The sequence below is a fragment of the Eumetopias jubatus genome, unplaced genomic scaffold (genome assembly GCF_037043125.1).
Source record: "Eumetopias jubatus isolate StellerSeaLion01/CBP00866 unplaced genomic scaffold, mEumJub1_p1.0 scaffold_14, whole genome shotgun sequence".
In the NCBI taxonomy this organism is placed as follows: Eukaryota; Metazoa; Chordata; class Mammalia; order Carnivora; family Otariidae; genus Eumetopias; species Eumetopias jubatus.
In genome coordinates this window covers 19554772-19578308 of record NW_028274820.1, presented here as the reverse complement: position 1 = coordinate 19578308, position 23537 = coordinate 19554772, and the positions used below count along the sequence as shown (strand labels likewise).

General features: G+C 43.9%; 1 protein-coding gene across 3 annotated transcripts in view; it reads left to right on the top strand.

Moving 5' to 3' along the window:
* PIK3CG (phosphatidylinositol-4,5-bisphosphate 3-kinase catalytic subunit gamma) overlaps nucleotides 1-23054 on the top strand; it is a 34546-nt gene extending 11492 nt beyond the window's left edge. For all 3 annotated transcript variants that reach the window (XM_028118957.2, XM_028118949.2, XM_088018646.1), the window contains exons 6-11: nucleotides 1017-1163; nucleotides 2956-3046; nucleotides 4032-4162; nucleotides 5149-5260; nucleotides 6494-6651; nucleotides 19799-23054. In XM_028118957.2, coding sequence (XP_027974758.1) covers nucleotides 1017-1163; nucleotides 2956-3046; nucleotides 4032-4162; nucleotides 5149-5260; nucleotides 6494-6651; nucleotides 19799-20077 — 918 coding nt within the window. In that variant the 3' untranslated portion in view covers nucleotides 20078-23054. The remainder of the gene's footprint in view (nucleotides 1-1016; nucleotides 1164-2955; nucleotides 3047-4031; nucleotides 4163-5148; nucleotides 5261-6493; nucleotides 6652-19798) is intronic.
* Nucleotides 23055-23537: the final 483 nt, after the last annotated feature.

The following is a 23537-nucleotide window of genomic DNA, read 5'->3' as shown; positions in this document are numbered from 1 at the left end:
TCTTTGATTTCTGTACATGTCTTTTTACCCCAGGCTGCTTTTAGGATTTTCTTTTTAGCACCGTGGTTTCCAGCAAATTGATTATGATGGATCTTGGTATGGTTTTATGTTTTGTCTACTAGCATGTGTTGAGCTTGGATAAACGGCAGAGTTGCTCTGTATTAACAGGCATGAGGGAGTACCAGGGCCCTGTAGGAGGGGGGTGTGCCAAGGATGGGATCTGCCATTGCCTCTTTTTTTTTTTAAGATTTTTTTATTATGTTAATCACCATACATTACATCATTAGTTTTTTTTAAGATTTTATTTATTTATTTGACAGAGAGAGACACAGCGAGAGCAGGAACACAAACAGGGGGAGTGGGAGAGGGAGAAGTAGGCTTCCCGCGGAACAGGGAGCCCGATGTGGGGCTCGATCCCAGGACCCTGGGATCATGACCTGAGCCAAAGGCAGACGCTTAACGACTGAGCCACCCAGGCACCCAATATCATTAGTTTTTGATGTAGTGTTCCATGATTCATTGTTTGTGCATAACACCCAGTGCTCCATGCAGAACGTGCCCTCTTTAATACCCATCACCAGCCTAACCCATCCCCCCACCCCCCTCCCCTCTAGAACCCTCCGTTTGTTTTTCAGAGTCCATCGTCTCTCATGGTTCATCTCCCCCTCCGATTTCTCCCCCTTCATTTTTCCCCTCCTGCTATCTTTTTTTTTTTTTTTTTTTACATATAATGTATTATTTGTTTCAGAGGTACATTGTGGAGGCGCCCAAGAGGCAGACTCAGGTTTCCTTGGAACACAGTTTGAGAACCCTTGCTTTTAGGTGTTGTGACTTGCTCTCATAGAGCATTTCCAGATTTGGTAGGAACACTTTGTGTATTTTCACCCAGATCATTAAACATCATTTTCCAGCTAGGACTTTGTACTGGTTGTTTGTAGTGATGCTTTGCAAGAGGATTTGTGTCTCCGCATTATGCATTCATTATGTGTAGGAGCCATGTGACCATTTCCTTACAGATTGAAAAATGTAAAGTGATGGCCTCCAAGAAAAAGCCCCTGTGGCTTGAGTTTAAATGTGCTGACCCTACAGCCCTATCCAATGAAACGATTGGAATCATCTTTAAACATGGTGATGATCTGCGCCAAGACATGCTGATTTTACAGGTATGCTACTGTTAAGGAATTTTTTGTTCAATTACCTGAAAAAATAATTCCATGTTAGACCTAAAAAAAAATGCCTCCTATGGATTCTATTCCCATTCTCCTACTCCGTCCACACACGGTGATCAAAGATTCTGTAACAGAGAGTTTTCACGGGGGGAACGTGGCTGTAGACTATTAGATGTGCAATTAGTGAGCATCCCAGTTCTGTCTGCCTGTGAGATGCACAGCCAGTCTTCCCACATAGCCAGATAGGTCTCCCTCCCCTGACCCCTCTTGTACACAACCCATTCCTAGTAACATAAAATATAGACATATTTGGCCCCCTGGCATCCACTTTATTTGGATTTATAGACATAACTGTGCACCCACAGGTGCTCTCCTTAGATACATCACTTTGATATACATCCACATCCACAAACTCAAGTGAAGGATTTGACAGGAAGGAGAGAGAAGATGAACAGGCAGGTGATTTCAGAAATCATGCAGTTAAGTAGCAAGCGTGAACGGATTACTAGAGCAGAAGGTGGATGGTAATCAATGTTAATCATCCTCCGTATTGTCTAACATTTCCGGATCAACTTTAGCTTTGCAAACTGGTGAAATAAATCTCCATATTCCAGCTCACCATTGTAGAAGTAACATAATTTCTCATCTTTAGTGTGGCTTATTTAAAATAGGCAAACCTTGGGGCACCTGGGTGGCTCAGTCATTAAGCCTCTGCCTTCAGCTCAGGTCATGATCCCGGGGTCCTGGGATCGAGTCCCACATCGGGCTCCTGGCTCAGTGGGGAGCCTGCTTCTCCCTCTCCCACTCCCCCTGCTTGTGTTTCCTCTCTCGCTGTGTCTCCCTCTGTCAAATAAATAAAATCTTTAAAAAATTAAATAAAATAGGCAAACCTCATTGATTTAAATGTGGCCTATTTAAAAACTGGTCATGTTTTCCATTCTTTCCATTTCTGCTTGTACTTATTTCTAATATGGAAACAATAGTACCTTTTGCTCTCTTTTCAAGAATCCTATGTGTATTGTCCCAGAAGTATTAAAAAGTAAGAAAGAAAAAGAAATCCTTCAAACCTTTTGAAGGTTTGTTGCATTTCCCATAAATCTGTAGACTCCTTTGAATTATTCAAAGACAAGAGCTTCAGAAACGCAAAGCATCACTGTGCATCACTGTGTCCTTCCTCTCCCTTTGCAGGGAGGTTTGCACTTGCCTTTTATGTACTTGTTTTGATGCTGAGGCACACACTTCTTGGCAGGTGAGGGCAAGTTACAAAAGCTTATGAAGCCTTAGTCTCTCCACCTGCAGAATGGGAATGATAATCCTACTCACAGGTTAGGGTAAATGCAAAGGATCAACATAAAACAGACTCAGTAAAGTAGCCAGCATTCTCATCACTGTTAGTGTTGCCTTGGGTTAACCCAAGAGCGCCTTACGGGTAAAAACTCATAGAACGTCAGAGTGGAACATTTTTTGTTGTGGTGATATAATACACATAACTGGAGTGGAACCCCTGGACCGCTGAAACGTGATTACCGCCTCTCCCTGCACTAAGTCCATTCATCGTCTTCCCCAGAGTACATCTGAGGGACCCAACTTAAGAGGCTCCCAAGGAAAGGGAACTTCAGAGCACCCCACTGATAAATAAAGTACAGATGTTACTTACAGAGTGTACGTTAACGTACATATTTCATGTTTCCAGTTAAGATTGTCGGGTTTTTTTTAAAGGAGAAGAAAAATACATTAAACAAATATGTATTTCTAATGGAAACGTTTTTTTGTGTCCAATGTCTAGATTCTACGAATCATGGAATCCATTTGGGAGACTGAATCTTTGGATCTGTGCCTCCTGCCATATGGTTGCATTTCAACTGGGGACAAAATAGGTATGTGGTCACCTCGGGAGATGAATGTACTGCTTAGCTCACTTTAAAAGATCCTAAGCCCTTTAGTGCAGGCATTTAATACCTGGAAAATTACAAACATAATCCATATAAAAAGGAAGGCAGTGTTCCAAGGCTGGTGCATGTGCCTCTCGATTTAATGTGGATCTGTTGAAAATATACAAATGTGGGATTCCAATCCTGTGACTATACATGGCAATGATTTTAGTTAAGAACTCATTCCCTCCTCTCTACTTCTCCACGTCTAAACTTTAGCTCGTTTCACTGCACATTAAACTTCTCTCTCACAAATAACATTTAAAAATAGATGGTAAGATCTGTCACTTATTTCAATATCTTAGAATTCACATTATTGAAGCGATTACATACTCGACTCTTAGGTGCTTTTGTAGACATTTAACATTTTTGTTTCCACCACAGATATTTTTATTCGAGCTTCTGATCTGAGAACTGTATAAAACCACTTCCATTTGACCCTTGATTAAAAAAAGGAAAAGGCAGTTTGCCAAGAACCTATGCTCAGCACATACATGCTTTTACTTGTTACCTTTTTTTTTAATATTTTTATTTATTTGACAGAGAGAGACACAGTGAGAGAGGGAACACAAGCAGGGGGGGTGGGAGAGGGAGAAGCAAGCTTCCCACGGAGCAGGGAGCCCGACGCGGGACTCGATCCCAGGACCCCGGGATCATGACCTGAGCTGAAGGCAGACGCTTAACTGAGCCACCCAGGCGCCCCTACTTATTACCTTTTAAAACCAACCTTTCATCTTTTCATTCAGGGATACTGAAAGCATGTCCCACAAAACTTCCTCCATCTTCCTCCTTTTCTTTCTCTCCCTCCTAAGAAAACCAACAGCACAAACCTGGACAATAGCCCCCTCCCATCAACAGTGACACAGCCATTCACCCTCTGGGTCAGGCACCAGGCCCCAATTTACATCAGATTCTGTGCCTCCTCCCATAGGCATGATCGAGATCGTGAAAGATGCCACGACAATTGCTAAAATTCAGCAAAGCACAGTGGGCAACACGGGCGCATTCAAAGATGAGGTCCTGAATCACTGGCTCAAAGAAAAATGCCCTATCGAAGAAAAGGTGAGCTCCTGCTTTTCCCAGCGCCGGAGGCTCCTTACACGCTTGTCATTTATGGTAGCAGTGACGGGTTCGTGTTTTCAAAGGATCTACCCGTGTCATGCCTCCTGATGTTGGGTGAAACCCTTTCCTTGTGAGGCCGCGGGGGTTTTAAGTGCCTTCCCCGGGGGACACAGCAGATCTGTGTAAAACGCAGGTACTCCGTTTAGAATGCTGTGAGCATTTGTTTCTCCTTTGATTATCAGGCACGCTTTGCATAAAATTTGGCTCTATGAAATAATGTGTTGGCACTTTTAGGACAGTCCATTTTTGTTGTTCAGCAGAAAAATGTAGTCACCGTGTACCTTCCTACCTGGGGAACGCCACGCATCCTATCAGCAAATTGCTAATTTACTGCCCCCCCCCCCCAACTAAACAGTGCATTATGGATGCGGCAAATGTCAGTTCCAGCATCCTTCTGAAGGACATATGCTGCATCCTTCAAGCTGCGTGCTTGGGCTGTTTGGCTGTCGTTTCAAGTTCTGCACAGGATTAGCACTTCTCATTTGCATGGTTAGCAGCCTTTTGGGGAGGAAATATAATTAGCAGCATTTATTAGCCTGCTATACATGTGGATTTGTGAACCCGTGCATACTTGAAGCGGTCACAAGCAAAACATATGTTCACTGATGAAGGAGAAACAATTATGGGTTCTGTGGAGTTGTCGGCAAGCGATGCATGGAGCGGAAATGAACCCTTTGATCAACTGTTGCTCTTTGACTCTTGTTTCCTCCGCCTGCTCTTGTGAGTCACTGACTCTTCACCTAAAATATAAGGACAGCGATGAGAAAGTCGGCACCTAGTAGACAGAACGTGAATGAAATCAGGCGCAACCCACCTGCTCTCTGAAAATGGTTCCCAGACAGTGCCTTTTTGGAAGTCGTCTGTAATTGACTCGGGCTGCTCTTTGTAGTTAGAACACAACTGATATTCGGACGCCTTCTAATTAGTTTCAGGCAGCCGTGGAGAGATTTGTTTATTCCTGCGCTGGCTACTGTGTGGCTACCTTTGTTCTTGGAATAGGCGACAGGCACAACGACAATATTATGATCACAGAGACAGGTGAGTTTATTTATTATTTTTTTTACTGTGGTAAAATATATATAACAAAATGTACCACTTTGACTGGTTTTAAGTGTATAGTTAAATGGCATTAAATGCTCACATTGCCGCGCCGCCATCACCACCATCCCCCAGAACTTTCTCACCTTCCCCAACTGAAACACTGTCGCCACTGAACTCATACTAACCCCCCCTTTCCCCTTCCCTCGGCACAGAGTGATATTTACACAGGGTTCAAGGTGGGAGCACACATCTAGAAGTCATTACCGGGCAGGGACATAGACGCTGTGATCACCCCAGAGAGGACCCAGGAGAGAATAATGGAAGAAGATGCCAGAAATGAGACTTCACAAGGAAAAGCCAGAGAGCCGATAGAAAGTTGGGTAGGGGCATATCCCAGAAGCTGGTGAAGGCGGGTGTGGTCAGTAGCATCAGACGCGGCAGAGAGGTGACAACAAGTTCTCCCAGATGTCCTTACATCTGAAACGCTCTGCCTTCCTGACCTACCCCTCATCCCTCGTTCACTGACCGCCCTGACAGTGGTCAGTACTGGCTACCGTGCCAAGAAAGGTTTCTCTAAGAAATCTGGACCAACTGAAGAGTGGAGCCTGGAAAAAGCACCAGACTGGGGTAAATTGCTTACTCCCTGTGAGAAGCAAAAGACACCATGTATTTATGGACCACATGTGTGATATGGGCTATCTAAACAAGAGGAGATGATGGTAATCATGGTGGTAGTAGTGACAGTGATGGAAATGGACTCAAAGGGGATTCAAAAAGGTTTATTTCTATGGCACTACTCAAAAGTAAAAGGTGAATGCCCTTCCCCCAAGCAGCGTCAACCATCCATGTATCCTGAGTCACATAAAGGGCATAAGAGAGTCCCGGGCATAATGATGACAGATTAGCCAGAGCGTTTGGACTTAACAGTTCTAAGAATAATTCTGAGACGAGTCGAGAATTCTTTTTTAATGGCATTTGCTGTCATTTAAAGAACGCCAGAAGGATATCAAAAACACACTTGGTTCAAAGAGTGCTTTGTGGTTACTACTACACACACCTGCTAAGCTGAAAAGTATCACAAGCTGATAAAACAGGGTAAAAATAGCTCTCTCACCCAAGATAGCTCATTTTCAGGCAACTTAAAAAAATATTTCAGGAAATAAACAAACCAGAGTGTTGTTACAAGTGACTGGGCCACTGTAATGATGTCAGACATTTTCTTCTCTGAAGGAAACCTATTTCATATTGACTTTGGACACATTCTTGGGAATTACAAAAGTTTCCTGGGCATTAATAAAGAGAGAGTGCCGTTTGTGCTAACCCCAGACTTCCTGTTTGTGATGGGAACCTCTGGAAAGAAGACAAGCCTGTACTTCCAGAAATTTCAGGTAATTGGCCTCCTGCTTCCTGGCCTCCGGGAACACCAACCAGAGGGTGCCGACCGGGCACAGGAGCCCCCCCCGCCCCGCTCCGGCTCCACTGAGGCTTTTCTGCCCACCCCCTCTCTCTGGCAGACACCCTCAGTCTTCCCTGTTTCCTCCATTCCATCCCCAAGGGCAAAATGCCACTCCTCTGTCACCTCCCACCTCAAACCAAATGGCAAGTGAAATGAAAGCATTCCGTAATCAGTGGGACAGGCAGTTCCAGGACACCACGATGGTCCCTGTACCGAAGAGGGGCTTGACCAAGGAGCGCCTCCGAGTATTTCTTTCTCTAGTCAAGCCAGGCCCTAGAACAACCAAATTTTACCTGTTCCTTTCAGGACGCTCCAACAGGTGTGAGCTTCTCTTGATGTTTGCTACAGGTGTGTCTTTATCAAATTACGGACAGAGGGCTTGGTGGCAGCACCACTGGACTTGTCTCCTGTGTGTGAAGGACAGTCCCTTCTCTCATTTGAAATCCTGTCATCGTGTCTGCAGGTGGTAAAACCAGCTCCGACACGACCTGCCTACCAGCCCATGAGCTCTGACACAGGCAACCCATCTCCCCGGAGGGTTCACATCCTCCTTTCTTTTTCATTCCTTCCTGGTTTCCATCCCCTTTGACTACCAAATATTTCAAACATCGGAGGAGTAAAATGTTCACACTTGCAAATTTAATCACTGTGAATGAATAGAACTGAAAATTACTACCTAATTGCTACATACGATACCTACATGGTACCCCCTACAAACACAAAACAGATCAGTGGAGGCGAAGAGTGAGCACTTGATCTGCACCTGTGCCTTGGGTCCCCATTAAAGACCCCCCCCCCCCAACCCCGTCCCCCAGGCTTAGGGCCTCTTCAACACAGTTTGGTTTGCAATTAGCATTTCAGGAACAAATCTTTTTTCCGGAGTCTCTTCTTGAGTCGCCCATGATCCTTGGGAGGTGGCCCAGGCCCTGCAATTCAGTGCAACAGGAACTGGGAGATGTGTATTGTTTTGAAAGCTGTCTGTTCTTGTTCGTTCTCCTGGCTGATTTCGATTTGATTACAGGACTTAATCCTCCCACAGTTCCGGGAGTGTTATCAGAGAAACTGAGATCTCTGGGGCCAGATGGTCTTAGGATTTTGGGGGGCTGTGTGTGTTTCTGTGTAAACTCAACTGGATTTCAGACTACTTCCAGGGATTTGACACATTTCAGTCCTGTTTTTCTTTAAAGTTAAAAAACATATTTTGACAACTTCCTGAAAGAGAAAAATGGTTCAAAAAAAAAAAAAAAACCTGAAGAACTTTACCATTTAAAGAAGAGGGGCACCCTCGGTTCTCCTCTCCCAGAGGAGGGGGTTCATCTGCATAGCCTCATGCAGAGCAGCAATCATGCCACTGCGAGTCGGGCACGCAGGAGTCCGTCCTCACCGACAGGCTCTCCTGGCGTCTCTGCATGTGTTCTCTTTCTCTTGGTCAGTGGTTTTCCCCAGAATGACCGTCTCTCCTGTTCCTGCGGACCCCCACAGGGTCCCTGCCACCCCTAAAATCTCAGCAGTATTTCCCCCTTCACTCTTCTTCATTGTTAAGCTTCAAAATATTCTTTAATGAAGATTTGGACGGGGGTGGCCAAGGAAAGGTCGCTCCCTGTCCCAGGCAGCTTCGACCCAAAGAAACAACCCTCTGCAGGGAGCCTTTGCACTGTTCTCTCCGTCTGGGACCATTGCTCTGTCCTTTGTGACCAAGGCTTCTTTCCCAAACCGCTACGACCTCCCTCACCAAAGTGACCTCTGGGCAGTGTGCACCGCTAAAACACACCTTCATAAATTTCACTGTACTTACGTGTCTGTGTTCTAGAGTACAGGCCTGCAGTTTAAGTGTCTGCGAATATATGGACTTTGAGCCTTAAGCCCAGATCCAGAACAGCACTGTGGTTGAAGGATGGGCTTTGGAGCAGACAAATGAGCTTGAATCCTGGCCCGCTACTCAATATCTCCGCATGTGATACAAAGTACTCATCTGTTCAGAACCTTGGATTCCTCTTCTGTAAAAAAAATGGCAATAGGAAGACCTACTTCATGTGGTATTTTGGGGGATTATCTGAATGGAATAGGTAGGATGCTCATCCCAGTGCCTAGAGCACGGCCGAAATGCAGTACCCAACGGCCTCTGGTGTCACATATATCGCAATGGGTCTTCTAACTTTGAAAACTTTTAAGCTGAGAAGCCCTCTCAGAAATGAGACCTCAAGCACAACAGCAATATCCAAAACACAAAAAAGTAGACTTGTTCTGGTGAAAGAGCAAGGGGAGGGGGTCCAAGCTCTGCCGGCTTGCCCCCCCCATCCTGCCCCCTTGTCTGCCCCCCCCCACTACTATCCCCACACCCCTCCCTCACAACGGGAAAAAAGCTGACCACATACCCGTGTGTGTATACAATTACACATATACAGGCTTCCTAAAGTTTCAGCCTGACAAAGATGAGTAGCAGGTTTTTCAACTTTTGACTCAGACCTTGTGACAATTTTTTTTTTTTTAACATACTACCAAGACTTTTGGAAGTTTTTCTGTTTCTTAGTTTTATGTTCCTTTTTTGAGACGAAAAGTCCTTCAAGCTCTGGGAGTGCATCTCTAAACTCTCTAAATAGCGCCGCAGGATCTTGTATAATAAAGCTGCCATTTTTAGGTAGGCTGGGAAATGTATATATTTACATTTTGAATCAAAGGTGTCCTCATTTCCAGCAGATCGCTAATTTGGAATGGTAAGGTTCATTAATGCACGCAGCACATTTGAATAACCTGTTAGGGAGGGTGAAGAAAAGCTGACCCACTTTTCATTAAGGGTGAGGTGAGCCTTCTCCACAAAGACATGAAAACATACCTAGCTCCTGGCTAGGTTGAAGGCTCAAAGGCTGGAAACTGAAAGAGGAAGGCACTGCTTTATCTCCCCTCTTCCTTTTTTCCAAAATACTTGTTGAGCCCAGGACCCTCTTAATAAATTATTTCTAGAATAGGGTTGGCTTCAGGAGCAAGCTGTAATCAGACAAAAAGGCACAAAACGAAGGCATGCTTACTATTTGAACCAAGAACATCCGTTAGCCTTCGGAGCAGCATCCTGGACACCAGGTGCTCAACAGAAACATGTCAATGATGATGATTTTGATAAATAAAGTCTCCTTTGAAAAATCTCTCCCTTACCAAAAGAGTGAAAAGACAAAACCATGTTTTACCCACTGACAATTGATTTTAGAACCACTGTGCTTTAAATTTCACTAAATGGTTTTAGAACCTCTGTGACATACAAACACATATCATTAGCAAAGGAAATTTGGCTCCCCCTTTTTTTGATCTAAGAACGTGGGGGCTTTTTCCTAATTTTAAAAGCAGTAAATGCGTTTTAAGTCAGTAAAATATTAAAAATATCAGGAAGATACTAAAAACCCACCTTCCAAAAATAACACCGTCAACATTTGAGTGTTTTTCCTTCATTCTATTAGTTGGCCTTTGAGAAGGTTGTAAATTAATCAGGATTTGGTTAAAAACTGAATTGAAGCAATAGATACAGTGTTACCCCTTATAAACTGTGCAGTGGCTTCTCACCTCACTTTGAATCAAACCTGAGTATCTAAGCTTGCCCTACAAGGCTCCACTCAGGGAGCCCCTGCCCTCTCCAGCTGGACCCCATGGCGCTCTCCCCACACTCTCGGTCGGGGTCGCGGTGGCCTTCTGCCTGGAACACCCTTCGGGTCTCCGCTTCCATGTCATTCCTCCAAGCAGTCTCCTACGTGGGGGCCCTGGCATTATCCTTTGCCCCCTCCCTGCACCTGGGACAGCATATCCCTGTCTGTGTGAGTCTGTGGCAGCTGCACCACGTCTGACCTGAATCCCTCCTGTGGGGCCTGAGGCATAGTGAGCGCTCAGTGGGTCGTGGAGGAGAGAGGGCAGAGTAGAGGGGAGAGGGTGGAGGGGCAGTTCCTGCCTGTCCTTGGCACACAGTAGGCACTGAGCAAATGTATGTTACACAAAGCTAAAGAAACCAGGGAAACCAAATGATACCTTCCCGGGCACATCTATGTGAAACAGGTGGCTCGATGAGCACACTTAAAAGGCATTTGCCCCTAGATGTCACTCTTTTTTTAAGATTTAATTTATTTATTTGACAGAGGCAGACACAGCGAGAGAGGGAACACAAGCAGGGGGAGTGGGAGAGGGAGAGGCAGGCTTCCCGCGGAGCAGGGAGCCCGACGCAGGGCTCGATCCCAGGACCCCGGGATCATGACCTGAGCCGAAGGCAGAAGCTTAAGGACTGAGCGGCCCAGGCGCCCCTAGATGTCACTCTTAAGAAGCGTTTTATAGGAGAGAGTTCTGGAACCCATTCGTTGTGTTACTTTAATCTTGGGAGCCAGCTTTATCAGGCCCTGCCTGGTGTCCACCACTGGCAGTGCGGGCCCCACGCTGGGGAGGCTCAGCCCCGCGCCTGGTCTCCATGCAGAGTCCTGACTTGGGTTGTTAAGAACTGTCTCCGCTGTCATCTTGGATCCCAGGTTCTTTCAACTATTTCTGCCTCAGTTTCTCCAGCAGGGCCCTGCTTGTTAACCTGCCTCTAGGACCGGGGCCCTGCTTCCTCCTGCCATTTGCCTTGCTGGAACCTCAAGTGCTACCCTAACCCCCCGCCACAGGGACCCTAGCATCTGACACTTCTGAGGACTGCGGCCCCTCCCCGGTATTCCCCACTCCAGCCCTCTGACCACCCTTCCTCTTGTTGGTAACCCTGCGTCTACACTGAGAACTCGCTGTACTTACCACCTGCCAGGCTGCGCTCTCTCAGCCTCCTGCTCTGTCCTCTGGTAGTCACTAGGCCCTGTTTTTCCGTATCCAAGAGAGCACACTAGTTCAACACACACGTACTATCTGCTACATCTCAGGCACCGTGCCAGGCCCGCAGAAGGCTCAGGACCGTGCTCGCAAGGCGAGGTGCCTTTATGGTTGAGTCCCCTTCCGGGATGACTGTTCCCTAATCCACCCTCCTCTTAAAGCAATGACTCTTGCCAAAATTGCCTGCTGCGCATTCAGCATTGATTCATCCTGGGTTTGCAGACTAGCAACAATGTGCCAGACTCTGCGCTGGGCCCGGGTGACAAGGAGCAGAGAGGCACAGCCCCAGCACACAGCGGGAGGCGAGCGCACGCATGCGGGCGTACACACACACACACACACACACACACACGCACACACAGCTTTGTTCCAAGGATTTCAAAAGTGGTTTGCAGACCAAGCCATGAATAATACTGCCTTGAGGGATAGAAAGGGACTGTGAATGAAGGGTTCTTATCCTGCATTGATGGATAAGATCAGTTCCATTTTGCGAGGCTGATACAGGGAGGGAAGGAACATCCAGGCAAAAAGAATAACAGTAGCCGGGGCATGAAGTCAGTATTTAGTATCAGTATTTAGGAACAAAAAGTACAGTTGCCCGCTATGGATGGAACACAGGTATGGCTGGGAATGTGTGGTGAAATTTGGGTCAAGGAAGGAAAATTGCATCCAGTTTGAGGCAATGCAAGGGCTGGATGGGGGGAGGGGCGGGTAGAGAGCAAGCAAAGAAGTCATTTGGAGCTCAGTTGATGAAGCACAAATGACTGTAATAGAGGCCTATTATAGGTCAACAGGGAGATGACAAGTTTATGCGTCGAACTGCCCATAAAACACTGAGTTGAGAAAGGACTCCCTCTTGGGATCTGCACCCTGGACCACTAACAAGGTCAAGCTCAGCTGCCTCTCTCCAGGCCCGATTCAGATGCTCAGGACTGTGCTATCCACTGGGAGACAGCCTCAGAGAAGGGTCCAGCGTCGGTCATCTGTAGGCGCTGGAATCCACTAGTGTGGAATCTGCCCCAGACGCAGCCTCAGAAGATGGCCTTGAATTGGACTGATGTGTTAATCCGCCAGCATGCAGGGTCACCCGGTGCCTAAGATAGCGGACCCCTGTGACTTTCAAACATCAAGAATAACTTCCCAACTGGCATCTTCTCTCAGTGTTTAGTTTCTTGTAGAGAATTGTTTTGTCTACCCGAAGAGTATTATGGAGGGTGTTATTCCCTATGTTACAAAAAGTGTACTCTTTATAGAGATCCTCTTGCAAAATCGCTATTAGGTCATAGTCTCTAGAAAGTCTGTGTTTCTCCTAAACAAATGGTTTCTTAAAATCCTCTGAACATTGGATGAAGTAAGGGGTTCGATTTTCCCTTTGGCTACAGATATATTTGAAGATCGCGCACAGCGAGTATATAGCGTTTGTGACGTACAAGCGTTGAACGGGGCTTTGTCCCAAACCCACTGCGATCATCTCCTTTGTCCTTCCTTTCCTTTTTCTACCCACTTCAGATTAATGTTATTTTGACTTCTGTGTACCCAGATAATCCACCTTCAGTCCTTTCTGGAACAGGCTAGAACACACACACATACCCCTACAGACAGGCCATTTTGAATATCTGACTAATGAAGGACAGTGTAATTGTAACCTGTAGGTTTCTAAGGAGCTTCTAAGTACTTGAGAACATGGCAGTACAGCCCTTCCCCTGGTAGACAGAGCTGGTCTGAGAATCAGTTTTAAGAGGTCCTTAGAAGATTCCTAATTCAAACACAACAAATGCACAGCCAAGTGTCAAACACACTCTTCCTTCAGATTTACCGGAAAATGCTGCCTCCTGCATTATTAGGTCTGCTAACTGGTGTCTCTCAGTTTTGCCAAAATAACTTCTAAAGGCATCGCCTAAACCAATTCATTGATTTTTTTTTAATACAAAACAAAATAAAATCCTCTCTGACAGAAATATTATTTCTCTCTACTGCCTCCTTCCTCTAGCAGACAGAGGCAGCCTTACTATTTAGAAAAAGGCAGTGGGTGCGGACACTGCTTTTCATTGATGAAGCTTTGGGAGTTTTTCTCCTCTTTCTCCCTCTCGGCCCTGGGGTTCCTGTTTTGCAGTCCTGGGGTCACTTCCTCATTTTTGTCGATATGTGTGTGCGGTAATATTTCACTTCCACTTGTTTCTAGATGAGAATGGAGGAGTTTGGTTTAAGAAAAAGTGGGCCTGTTCCCTATGACCTTGGACAGTCTGAAGTAGCCAGAGCTCATCGGTGGTTAAGAAATTAGTAGACTGAGGCGCCCGCGTGGCCGAGTCGGTTAAGGCCTTCGGCTCAGGTCATGATCTTGGGGTCCTGGGATGGAGTCCCGTTCGCCTCTGCCTCTGCCCTTCCCCCCGCTCATGCTTGCACTCACTCCCGCTCTCTCTCCTCTCTCTCAAATAAAATCTTTAAAAAAAAGAAAAAAAAAGGAAGAAAGAAATTAGTAGACTGTATATAGAAAGCTTTCTGTTTAATGAACTACTTTGGGCCCAGTTAACGAAATAACAAGTTTTGACTCTGAAATGGTAATGAATTCCTTTGTTCCCAAGACTTACAGGAGTGGTAGCTTTGTGAGGACAAGCCTTTCCTTTGGTACTAGATACTATAATTAAGGCGTTTGAATCAACTATGAAATTAAGAGCTTATGTGCTGTGTAGGCTCAACCTATTTATTAACTACTCCTGGAGGGTGTTCCAGCTAACAGTAACAATATTTCGGCGTTCCCCACATTCACGCTCATTAACAAGTAGGTTACAGCGAGTTCCTGAAATCAGATTCTTCCTTTAGCCCTCTTCTCCACTCCACATCATACAGCCTTCCCCAGGCAGCTGAGGAGGAGAGAGGATGTTTAAGGTCAGTGTCAGGCAATCCTGGCAGAAGGGAAAATTCTGCCGCTCCAGCCAGTCACTTCTGTGTTCTGTGATTCCCCCTGAGCTCCCCAGGCCACATCCTCAGTCCCTCAAACCGCAGGCCTCCGGCCCAAGGCAGCATAGCCAGGGCGCTCTCACACACACCCCGTGGCTGAGTCCAAAGGGCAGAAATGAAACTTCTGGGGCTTGAGGGGGCGGAGAACCACCTGCAGATGCAGCCAGGCCACCATCCGCTTCCAACTTGCTCCCCACCTCCGCGTCAAGAAGTGTGTGTTCAATAATGCAACTTCGCATTCTATTAATAATAATTGCCAACCACTCACACAGCACTTAAATTTCACCACAACCCTATGAAACGGGTCTTGTTATTATTCTTCTTATTCTACAGATGAGGAAACTGAGCTCCAGAGAGGTTAAGTGATTTCTCTGATGACAAGCAGCTTGTCCATAATAAAGCCAAGAGCTGAATCCAGGCAGCGAAGTGTGACTGCACTTCTAACCACGACTCCATACTGTCACTGAGCCAAAGAGAATTAAATCTCTAATGAAGGCTCCAAGTCTGCACTGCCAGTCCGAATTTACACATTGTGCCTGAACAGTATGGGGCGTGCAATTTGGGGATGAATTTTTTTCCTCATAGACATGACCCTTCACACACAGCGAAAATCAGAACTGAATAACCTCAAACCTTAGGTAGATGAGATGCCCTGAGAGAGGGAGAGAGACAGAGACACAAGACAGTTCTTTTCCTTTAATACATTTCCGTGTGCTACAGTGACGAGTGAATCCATGGTTTGCCACTTAAAAATATACACTGAGCACCTACAGATTGGTGTTAAAATACATTGGCCCCAGATTCATTTTCCTTCTCAAAAATTTTCTATTAAAGAGTTTGACCACACGGTGAGCTCAGACAGCAAGGGATGTGCCTGGAGCCCCCAGTGCACAGAAGGCTAGAAAATAATTAGAAATCAGAATGTACTCTAATTCAAAATCAAAAGGCATCTCCATCTATGCCCTTGTGAAAATTGTGTGAGCTGACCAATTAATGAGCCAGTTGCCCCAGGGTGAGGTCTGCCCTTGTGTAATTACCAAGAAATGAGAGCGACTTTGGTGGGTCCTCTGGATGAGCAAAAGCTAGTGATTTCTGGCCATAAGTGGAGTCATTAAGGATGTAAGAGCCTGAATGCACTGGGGCCACGGCAGGAACAGCCCAGGCTTTTGGGTCTGGAAGTCTCCAGCTCCAGGACAAGTAGGCAGAGAGGAGATACAGAGCGATCTCCCCTCCAGGCAGGGAAAGGAGATGACGATCTCTTATTGAACGCTCACCATGTGCCGGCCCCAGGCCCAGGCATTTTATATATATTGTCTTGCTTAATGTCAGAATAGTCCATGGGCTTTTCTACTTGGACAGGGTGATGCGTCCATGGTCCAGCCTTGCCGTACAGAATGACACAGGCATGACCACCATTACTGCGGCTCTCAGCCGGCCACGTGCAAGTGACACAGACAAGATCATCCAAAAGCAAAAAGGAAACTCACTACCTCAACATTTGGCCTGTTAACCTTATAGTCTTTTTTCTCTATAAATACTTTGTGTTCGTTTACCAACATGGGCTTACGCTACATGTGTTGTTTCATGCCCACTTTTTAACTCAGACACTATTACACTGTCATTCCATATTTCTGTCCAATCTCACTCCAGCAGTTAGAAAGCACGTGGCTGGAGGGACTCTCATCAATCCTTTTTTTTTTTTTTAAGATTTTATTTATTTATTTGAGAGAGAGAGAATGAGAGAGAGAGAGCACGAGAGGGAAGAGGGTCAGAGGGAGAAGCAGACTCCCTGCTGAGCAGGGAGCCCGATGTGGGACTCGATCGGGACTCCAGGATCATGACCTGAGCCGAAGGCAGTCGCTTAACCAACTGAGCCACCCAGGCGCCCCTCATCAATCCTTTTTATCAACCCCGACTTGTAGGATATCCAGGTTACCTTCAAGGCCCCGCATTTTTAAACAGCGTTCTGCTGAATATTCTTGTAGACCGAGTACTGCAAAAATGATCCAATTTTTTTTAAAGGTAAATTTCTAGCATGGAAATTGCCGGGTAAAAGGATATAGACATTTTTAAAATCCAGTTTATTGAGGCATAATTCACCTACAGCAGAACTGGGCCTTTTTGCGTGTACCCTTCCTTGAATTTTGGTGAATGGCATCGGTCACGTAACCACCACCACCATGAAGTTCTAGAACACTTATTAGTAACTTAAAGCTTTTGATGCATGTTATCAAATTGTCCGCTAGTAAAATTATACCTATTCCCACCTTCTGTCAGCCCATGAAAAGTGAGCATTGGATATTATTCTTTTTAAAAAAAAATTAAGATTTTCCAATTTGGTAGGTGAATGTTTCCATCTCGTTTCGTTACATTTATTTGTTTACTAATGAGGTAATGTATTTTTTCATGTTTATTCTCTATTTTTATGTCTTATAGTGTGAATTCACGTTTATATCCTTGGCTTATATGTCTAGCCAACTATTTATCCACTCTTTCTTACTGATTTGTAAGAGCAATTGGGGGCCAGTAATGGAAGAAGTGATTTGTCGTGTTGCAAATGTTTTCTCTTGCTGTTTATCTCTTCTATTGTTGTTTATAGCTATTTTTTCCCCTCAGTAATGTTTCCATAATCTCTCCACCTTTGCCTTATAAATTGCACCTTGGAAAGTGATCTTCATAAAGGCCTTTCCCACTCTATGATTATTTAAATGTTTGCCAATTTCCTAGGAAAGAAATTGACGTAACAGCAGAGTAAGAAAAAAGATGAAAGGTAGCATATTTAATCTTTAAAGCATCAGGAATTTATTTTCACATATTACACAGCGTAAGCTTTATTTCTCCCCCAAACGATGAGCCGATTGTACCAACCCCATTTATCCAATAATAGATCTTCTCCTAATTGGAGAAGTCACTGTTGGTATACATTACATGTGGCATGTACTCAGATCCGTGTGAACTTTCCATTCTCAGCTACAAAATGTGTTATCTTTTGGGGGGGGGGCAAGAGTAGGTGCTGTTTCCCACAGTTTCAAATACTGTAGTTTTATAATATGTTTTAGTATCTCACATGCCAAGCACTGTTTCTCATTACTGTCCTTGTTCAAAATGTTCTCTCGGGCTCTCATGATTCCAAACTTAAAACCATATCTGGGTTTAAATATCCAATAGGAATTTTTGTTGAAATTTCATCATAGATGAACTTGAGAAGAACTTGCATCTTTATAATAAGCAGTCTTCTCTCCAAGGATCATGCTACATCACTCCACATGTTCAAGTTTTCACTTACATTTCTCAGTAAAATTTTACATGTTTAAAAAACGGGCTCTGCAGGGTTTGTGTATGTATTTATCCCAGGAATCATGGGGGGTTTTGTTGCCATTATTCACAGCATCTGTCTTTTCACTATACTTTCTAACTTGGGGCTCTGATTTATAGCATCCTTTGTATTAATTTTATAAAAAGCTAGTTTAATGAAAACTAGTTACTATTGTATTTTTGTTTTTTCCCCTCAGTGTTCCCAGGAGACAGTGAGGTTATTTGTAAATACTAACAATTTGGGCACCTGGGTGGCTCAGTTGGTTAAGCGTCTGCCTTCGGCTCAGGTCATGATCCCAGCTTCCTGGGATCAAGCCCCACATGGGGCTCCCTGCTCAGCAGGGAGCCTGCTTCTCCCTCACCTTCTGCTTGCTGCTTTGCCTACTTGTGCTCTCCGCTCCCCGCCCCCCGTCAAATAAATAAATAAAATCTTTAAAATAAATACTAACAATTTTACCTTTTACATTACATTTTAGTTACATATTAAGTAACATGTTAATTTTAAGGAATCAGAAGCGGAGGCACCTGGCTGTCTCAAGTCGGTAGAGCATGCAATTCTTGATCTTAGGGTTGTGAGTTCGAGCCCCATGCTGGGTATAAAGGTTACTTAAAAATAAAATCTTAAAAAAAAATCAGAAGTGTGTTTTAATACAGTACCTTATGATGAGCTATCCTTGCAATTTTGGAATAAACTGTCTTTGGTGATAGTGTATTATTCTCTTAGCATTTTACTCCGTATTTTATTTGAAATATTTATATCTGTAATCGTTTTTTTTTAAGATTTTTTTTTTTATTTGAGAGAGCGAGAATGAGAGATAGCACGAGAGGGGAGAGGGTCAGAGGGAGAAGCAGACTCCCTGCTGAGCAGGAAGCGCAATGCGGGACTCGATCCCAGGACTCCAGGATCATGACCTGAGCCGAAGGCAGTCGCTTAACCAACTGAGCCACCCAGGCGCCCTGTAATCGTTTGTTTTTTTTTTTTTAAAGATTTTATTTATTTATTTGACAGAGAAAGAGAGCATAAGCAGGGGGAGCAGTAGAAGGAGAGGGAGAAGCAGACTCCCACCGAGCAGGGAGCCCGATGCGGGGCTCGATCCCAGGACCCTGGGATCATGACCTGAGCCGAAGGCAGACCCTTAACCATCTGAGCCACCCAGGCGCCACTATATCTGTAATCATTAACTTCAGTTTTCTTTAACACGTAATCTTTGCCAAGTTACGATATTAGGGTTGGGTTGTTCTCATGCTGTAAAACTGAGAACCTTGCAATTTCTTCTATAATTTGGGACCATTTAATTGGCATAAGCATGCCTTGCTTCCTAAGTGGACTTACTCACTTGTATCATCTGCTCAAAGGCTTTTGGAAAAGCCACCAGCCAAAGCATTTGCTTAAAGCGCTCTTTCTCACTCAGTATTCAGAATTTGTATTAAAATTCCCAAGTTTATTCAACAGTTTTGCATGTCAGCGAAACGCTAATACATCTGTTTTCTTAGAATAGGACAAATTGTAAAATAAAGATGAAAACAAATTCTCCAACACCACATTTCCATCGTTTCTCTGGATTCCATTAGCCCTTGGCAAACATTTACACTTACATAAAGTTTATTGCTTCCAGTATGGTGTTCAAAAAACTGACTCATCCCTTTTCAGAGACTACAGAAATTTCCACCCTCAATTTCCTAGGAAAGAAGTGGATGTAAAAGGTAGAGTAAGAAAAAAGATGAAACATAGAGTATCAATTAGTTTCCCTTGAGCACAGCCTGCACACAGGCGACGACAGTAATGTGCTTCAGAGAAGTATAAACAGTCTTACATTCTTATCAAGGCTTCCATCCGAGGCCGGGGACCTGCCCTCTTTGGGACAGCTTCCACCCATGAGGAAAGGATAATGCCATGTAAATTTCAGGACAGCCCCATGGTCTTCAGCCCACTTAGTTAATGCAACAACGGTAACAGCGCTTTGTTTTCCTTTATGCAGGATGTCTGCGTCAAGGCTTACCTAGCCCTTCGTCACCACACAAACCTGCTGATCATCCTGTTCTCCATGATGCTGATGACGGGAATGCCCCAGTTAACAAGCAAAGAAGATATCGAATATATTCGGGACGCCCTAACAGTGGGGAAGAATGAGGAGGAAGCTAAGAAGTATTTCCTTGATCAGATTGAAGTTTGCAGGGACAAAGGATGGACGGTGCAGTTTAACTGGTTCCTGCACCTTGTTCTGGGCATCAAACAAGGAGAGAAACATTCAGCCTAATTCTCCGGGCTAGAATGCAAAACCCGTTCGTGTCCTAAAGCTTTAAGTCAGCATGTCCGTCATCGAACTCGGATCTAAAATGTAACAGGACATCATGAAGGCTGGCACCTGAGAAAGACAGCCCTGTTCCTGGCTGAACTCTTCACAGGAAGAAAACGTTGGCATGTCAGATTGTTTCAGTCACGTTCGGTTTTAGGCTTATGCTCAGGTTTCTTTTTTCCTCATTCGCCTCGGTGATGTTGGAGAACGTTCTTAGTTTAAACACATTACTTCCTCATTGTGCCTGCTGATTTGACTACCTTATTATTGAGTGCTTCTTGAGAGTAATTGGTGACATCTCTTTTCATGTGGGTTTACTCTCAATTTTGGTTATTCTTGTGTTCCTCACGCCCTTGAGAGAAAAAGATGTCATCACCATAACCTTTCTGTCATTCCCCAAAGGACACTTCCAAACATCCCCTTCCATGTCTGGAGAGGTTAGCGATTTGCTAAACGCAAAAGGAAGGAGACTTAGCCTTTCCATTGTCTTTTGTAATTAGGGTCTTTTACAGTATACAACTGAGATGCACAAACACACTGGAAAACCCGAACCTTTGTGTCCTGACCCTTCCCTGCTGGTCTGGCTGCAGGGTTACAAAGAGGAATAGCAGAGATGAGACCATTCGTCTCAACTCTGCCAAAGAGTAAATTGTCAAGTACAGTTACCCCAGCCTTCGCTACTGTGGAAACAGGAGGAAACTAAAGGGACTTTTTTGTTTGTTTTTGGGGGTTTTTTTACATTTTTATCTTCCTCCCTGCCTCCCCCCTTCTTCCTTAATGGCTAACCCTCCCACAACTTTTTATCCAAGTTGTGAAATCCTCAAGAACACATTGACCCTAGAATTCAAACAGCAGTTGAAAAACAATTTCTCCTCTAGGGTTACTGGAATTTTAGGTACTTATTTGTAAAAATGTTTGGTGGAGTTTTTTTTTTTTAAGTGTATTATTAAAGAGGACATTCTAGGAAATATGGATTTGTTTCCAAATGCCTTAATTTTAAATTTTAGCCTAAGCAGTTTTTTCTTTCTTTTTCAATGGAAGAAGGTCTTTGAGATCTAAATAGTACTTCAAGTTAGGAAGAACACTACGTGCCCTGGCCATCTCTCAGTTTTAAAGGACTTTGAAACTCTGACATATTCTTCAGATTTCCTAGAAATTGAAATGTCTTCTTCAAAAACTATTTTCATCTCCTAAATATTCTGCTATTTATTGGAAGCATTGTTTAACCGTAGAGAAAGATTGTTACATTATTTATAAAGTATTTTAAAATTACGTATAGTTACTACTTTACCTAGAAATAACTCTGTTAACAGTGTCTACGTTTAAACATAATCAGATATAAATAGATATTTAATTTAAAATTTTTCTAAATAGATACCTGTTTAATTTCGGTGTAGCCCAAACCCTTCATTTTGTATATGCAAAAACCCTTTGATGGTATAGGTAACACTGCTTCCTTGCCCGCTGAGCCTTTCCCCTGGCTCATAAGGGGTCTAGAAAGAACTCTTCCTTGACAACTTGTCCTTTTAAAATCACACTCTGTCCCCCTGTAGAGAGGACCATGCCCTGTATTGAAATGTTTAATCCTCTGTCCTAATGGAAGGTAGATATTTTATGGCATTTTTACAACAACTATTCCCCACCATTCTTTTGAAGAAGAATAGGAAGAATGATGCTTTTTAATTCAGAAGAGGATGTATTCACTATTCTTATAAAGAGCAGCAGAGCGTGGCCTTGCACAGATTTGAATTGCTGAAATCATCTTTGATAGAAGAATTACAGAGCAATGTATTTATATTTAGCTTATTGGCACATGGGCATACCTATTTTCTCTTCAAACAAACAGGTTCTTAGGCTGGTACACATCACATTGTGCTTCATTCCCCCATATTTCACTGAAGGTAGAACATTAACTCTTCAGATTTGCCTACAAAAGTCACCTTTGTGTGTTTCCTTCCTTTATTTCTCCCAGGGTATCACGTGACCCACAACTTTTAGATCTTTGAAAACGTTCTAGAACCAGGGTCATCTCACCCTGGGAGGAGATTTCGGGGAACTATCCACAACTCAGTCTTCACTGTCAGATGAAAACAGAGATTACAAGTCAGATGATTCAGGTCAAAGCAGATTTTGTGTGTGTCCAGTACCAGCTACATAATTTGCAGAGTCCAATGCAAAATGGAAACGTGGGGGCCTGCCATTCAAAAATTAAGAAACTCAAGATGGCAACAGCAGAGCATGAAACCAAGCACAGGACTCCACAGGTCACAAACCCATGAAGCTGGAACTGAATGTATCTGAATAATGGCTTCGGTGCTCAATTTTACATTTGGACTATGCATGAGTTCAGATAAAGCACCCAGATCAAAATGTTATTTCTGTTCTAATTAAAATACCTCATCTCTGTGGCTGTACATTAGGACTTAAAACACTGGCCCATTGTTTTTGGACTGGAACCATGGCCGCTCAAAGTAGAGCAAAGCACGTGTTCGAGGCCTAGCCTCAAATGACTGTTTTTGACTAGCTTTGGTGAAAGTGTGAGGGAGTGGAGACATTATAGATAAAATATAGAAATCCCTAGAAAAAACGTTTAACTTTTAAGAAAGTAACTTAAGTATATATTTTATAGGAGATGAATTTTTTTTTTTAAGGAAAGATTAGATATAGGAATTCTGCAGGATAACTTGGAGGCTGCGAGTCCTCTGTAAATGGAAATTATTTTTGGAAATGAGCCAAAAAATAATTTAGAAAGTAAGTTTCTGGAGCAAATTCTGGCATTTGGTAAACTAGGCTCTATTTGCCATGGTTATGAAATAAATTGTCAATTGTGTTTTATGATACAAAGAAAAAAATGGAGGGATTTTTAAGTGTTCTGCTGTCTTATTTGTTTAACCCAACCTAATAATTCTAGTCAATAAATGTGGTTCTAGTCTGTGTACTTGTCTGCATATTTGCAAAGACTCATTCTTAAGACAGGTGCTAGGCGAACCTAAAGCACACTCCTTGGAAAACATACTCATTCAGTGGCTAAAATTAACAAGTCAGGAAACGACAGATGTTGGCGGGGATGCAGAGAAAGGGGAACCCCCCTTACACTGTTGGTGGGAATGCAAGCTGGTGCAACCACTCTGGAAAACAGTATGGAGGTTCTTCAAAAAGTTAAAAAATAGAGCCATCCTATGACCCAGCAATTGCACTACTAGGTATTTATCCAAAGGATACAAACAGAGTGATTTGAAGGGGCACATGCACCCTAATGTTTATAGCAGCAATGTCCACAATAGCCAAACTGTGAAAAGAGCCAAGATGTCCATCGACAGATGAATGGATAAAGATGTGTACACACACACACACACACACACACACACACACACACACACACACTGGAATATTATGCAGCCATCAAAAGGAATGAGATCTT